Raw genomic sequence first — 4,477 nt, 5'->3', positions numbered from 1 at the left:
CTTTAGTTTTATGTGCATTCGTGACCTGATCTTGACTTGTTATAAGATAACTATATGAAAATATAGATAAATTGTTGTGATCTGCTTATATATGATGCTAGATCTTGATCTGCTATGGAAACTGTGACTTTGGTTTGGTATGGAAACTATATGTGCTTATATGTACGAACTCCATATACACGTTCCATGTGAACCGACAATATGGCGAGTGTCGTTATGTGTACGGTGGGGATCATGGACACGAGATATGAATATTGGTGATATATGTGCTGTACAATAAAAAAACGATATGTGATTCACGGTTCGTGCGATGTATGCGAGTATAATTGTGATCATCGTAGGTAGACAATATATGAAGGTAAATTACAAGTAAGGAGTACCCAGGTTAATTACAAGTTGTATAGTTAAGTTACACAGGGGTTGGCCATAGGTGATAAGGTTATATGTAATTATATGTGATTGCCTGTATGCGGCAGGCATATGGATGGTTGTTCAAAACAGTTGATCATGAAATATATATATATATATATATATATATATATATATATATATATATATATATATATATATATATAGTGGAGAGTTCAAATGAGAAGAAATTTTTTGTAAGAAGAAAAAAGAACAAATTTCAACCAATAAGAATGCTTTATTTTACTTCATTTAATATAAGTATTTAATATTACTATAAGGGTACATTGGTAAATCTACATAGGTCATTAATTTGTAGTCTTCCTCTTTAATAGCTAATACATTAAATTTTTTGTAACTTATCTTCAAAATATATATTTTTTCAAAAAAATAAAATAAAATAAAATAAAATAAAATAATTTAAAGTGTAGGATAAATTAGAAGTTGTGTAGGATAAATTACGAGTTGTGTAAGATAAATTTCAACGTGTAGGATGAATTTCGAAATATGTAGGACAACTTTTTGATGTGTGTAGGCAAAAAAAGTTAGTGTGGAAGATAATAGTCTTTATGACTAATTAATTAGTAAAAAATAATAATAAATGAGATAAGTGAAAAACTATTTAATGTTTTACAAAATTACCCTTTGTTCTTTATCTTCTCATTTAAATTTTCTTCTCAAATGAACCTTCCCCTATATATATATATATATATATATATATATATATATATATATATATATATATATATATATATATATATATATATATATATATATATATATATATATATATATATATATATATATATATATATATATATATAAGGGAAGGATGTATAGAAAACCCACTTTAATTTAGAAAACCCGGGAAACTCAAAGCTCCCGATGTTTTTTTTTCTTGAAAAAATTTACACATGTTATATACATGTTTTTAAGGGTTTTGGGCAAAAAAAAATAAAAAAAGCGGCGAGTAGATATTTTAAAAAAAATAAACAAGTTTTGGTGTAACACATGTTACATTCATCTAACATATTTGTAACATGTGTTACACCAAAACTTGTTTATTTTTTTAAAAAATATCTACTCAGCGCTTTTTTGATTTTTTTTGCCCAAAACCCTTAAAAACATGTGTAAATTTTTTCAAGAAAAAAAAACATCGGGAGCTTTGAGTTTCCCGGGTTTTCTAAATTAAAGTGGGTTTTCTATAGATACTTACATTATATATATATATATATATATATATATATATATATATATATATATATAGAGGAAGGTTAATGTACATTACGGCTTAACGTACATCACGTACGACAGGTAGTTACACACGTTCATTTTAAAATCACGCACGTTATAAATCAAAAATCCAAAATCACGCATGTTGAAACACAATAATCACGCATATTGAAAACATTAATCACGCATGTTATATAACAAATCACGCACGTTGTTGTACGTGAAGTACGTTAAGTCGTAATGTACGATATACTTTTTCTATATATATATATATATATATATATATATATATATATATGAATAAATGCTTTGGAAATAGGAATGCATGCATGTATACTATCTTATAGTAAATTGGTCTGTGATCGATTTTGATGCGTTTTAGTTCGAATTTTGCTGTGAAACATTGTAGGATTATACAATGATGTATCGCGCACACAATATATGTATTTTAGTCCATTTCAACCGGGAATTCTTAGTCAATTTTAGATTTTTAGGTGTTTGAGATGAGAATAGGTAGAACTAAGATGAAATCATAGAAATAGATGAAGAATAAGATGAAATCTCTGGTAGAATCGGCTGAAATCGGTCAAATCTCTATGAAATCGCTGTAATCCACTCCGAATCCGACCTCCAAGCTCTGATACCACTTGTGAGGACCGGTAGTTCGGTTCTAGATTGAACAACTCAGGTCAGATATGCGATCACTATAGCTGTGCAGAATCCAAATACAGTGTAGAAGTAAGATCAACAACGAATTCAACGTTTAATGCTTCCATTCTCATTAATGATGTGCAATTACAAAGTTCCGGTGAGGTTCTTAAAAAGTTTGTTTGCCCGATTTAGTGCTACAAAAGCACTTATCAGTGACCAAGGAACGCATTTTTGCAATGCGCAGTTAGAACGAGCCTTATCCCGTTATGGTGTTCATCATAGATTGGCTACGCCATACCATCCTCAAACGAGCAGTCAAGTGGAGGTCACAAATTGTGGTTTGAAAAGAATCCTTGAATGGTCCATTAATCAAAACCGTAAGGATTGGTCAGACAAGTCAGGTGACGCTCTGTGGGCTTTTAGGAGGGCATTCAAGACACCTATAGGGACCACTCCATTTAGGTTGGTTTACGGAAAAGCCTGTCATCTACCAATAGAGCTAGAACACAAGGCATTCTGGGCCTTGAAAACGACAAACGTGGATTTGAAAAGCGGAGGTGAAGCCTGTTTTCTGCAAATCCACGAGCTTGAGGAGCTAAGAAACCATGCCTACGAGATTTCTAGCAAGTACAAAGAACGAGCCAAGAGGTTTCATGACAAAAGATTGAGAGAACATAAAAATTTCCGCGTTGGAGATCTTGTCCTGTTATACTCCCCACGACTGCGTTTATTCCCCGGAAAGCTAAGATCTCGATGGACGAGTCCATACACGGTCAAAGAGGTATTTCCATATGGTGCCGTCATCATCGAAAACTTAAGCGGGGAGACATTCAAAGTCAACGATAATCGATTAAAATTTATATGAAAGGACCGGCTGACTCGGTGGAGGAAATACTTGAACTCCATGTCCTGCACGCTTGAAACAAGTGTGGGAAGAATGAGTTTAGCTATCGACTCGCTGACAAATTTAGCAAGCGTCTTTTTACACACTAAGGGTAATTTTCTACATATTAGTTTATCGTATTTATTTCCTAGTTCATTAATTTTTTGTTTAAACATAGGTAGATACAAGTTTGATCCATAACTTTTGAAGTTTTGAAGTTGATTTAGAGTTAAAATATACAAAATCTTGAAAAATGGAAAAATTAGGCGAAAATACGAAGTTAACAGCTTGCTGTTAAAACTGACTAAAAATGCCCAGATGATGCACGACTGTGCGGTCACTGGCACGGTCATGCGCTTCGTAGTCGGACCAAACCAGAACTAGTGCACCGGACAGTCATCCGACTCGCACTACCGTGCGATCCGATTGCACTACCGTGCACTGCTGCACTGTCAATCAAACCAAAGTGCCACTAGGATTAGCACGACCGTGCGAGTAAAAATCTCAACAGTAAAAGAGGGTATTTAAGCGAACGTGCAGTAAAAATTTCACATTATTTCGAGACCCTAACAACCGCACGGGAGTTCCTGGTCGCCCACACCCTAAAATCAACCAATTATAGCTTAGATTTCACTCCAATCTTCATCCAAGGTATGTTTCCTACTTATTTTTCAGATTTAATCTAGTTTTTGATGTAGATCTGGGGTTTTGAATCAAGAAATTTGAGGGGTTTCTACATAAAGTCAAATAAACCCTTGTTCTTGAATGCTTGATGCTAAATCGATAGTTCTGATCATTGATTTGATGTCCATTCCATGTTTAAAAGTTAGATTTTGAATTATGAAAGTTTAAATTAGTGAATGAAAATGATTTCTGATGAATTTTCAAAACGCACGGCCATGCATTTGAACGGCATGACATGCCGATCTGAAATCAGAACCAAACCAATGAACCAGAACTGCGATTTTGAGACGCACAGTAGTGCCAAATTTGGCACGGTAATGCAACATTATTTACCGGCAACAGCCAGTGACCGATCTCGGAATGGCACGGTAGTGCGACAGGGATGCATGACCGTGCGGTTGCTGAAACGACGACAGAATGTCGTAAACAGCTTGTTCTGGTGGCAACACTTAAATTTTTTTTATTGTGATCTTATTTTGTTGTATTCGTGTATGCATATGAACCACCGATTCCTCGAGTTCGACCAAAACAAAATAATAGACCGTCCATGTATTGCCAAATTGGAGGCCTTATGGAATCGACGAGGGAAAATCGAGGAGCCAAGAAGGCTGAATTGGA

At 34.1% G+C, this 4,477-nt stretch overlaps 1 protein-coding gene across 1 annotated transcript; it reads left to right on the top strand.

Annotated features, from left to right (window-relative positions):
- Window positions 1-2,428: 2,428 nt before the first annotated feature.
- LOC110893230 lies at window positions 2,429-3,157 on the top strand. The gene has a single exon (XM_022140346.1). It carries the CDS (start codon window positions 2,429-2,431, stop codon window positions 3,155-3,157), a length of 729 nt encoding a protein of 242 aa, XP_021996038.1.
- The last annotated feature ends 1,320 nt before the right edge of the window (window positions 3,158-4,477 follow it).

This window comes from Helianthus annuus, chromosome 12, assembly GCF_002127325.2.
Source record: "Helianthus annuus cultivar XRQ/B chromosome 12, HanXRQr2.0-SUNRISE, whole genome shotgun sequence".
In the NCBI taxonomy this organism is placed as follows: domain Eukaryota; kingdom Viridiplantae; phylum Streptophyta; class Magnoliopsida; order Asterales; family Asteraceae; genus Helianthus; species Helianthus annuus.
This window is presented reverse-complemented; position numbering and strand designations above follow the sequence as displayed.

Coding starts and splice junctions, on each gene's coding strand:
- LOC110893230 (XM_022140346.1), top strand. CDS start 2,429: ATGTGCAATTACAAAGTTCCGGTGAGGTTCTTAAAAAGTTTGTTTGCC.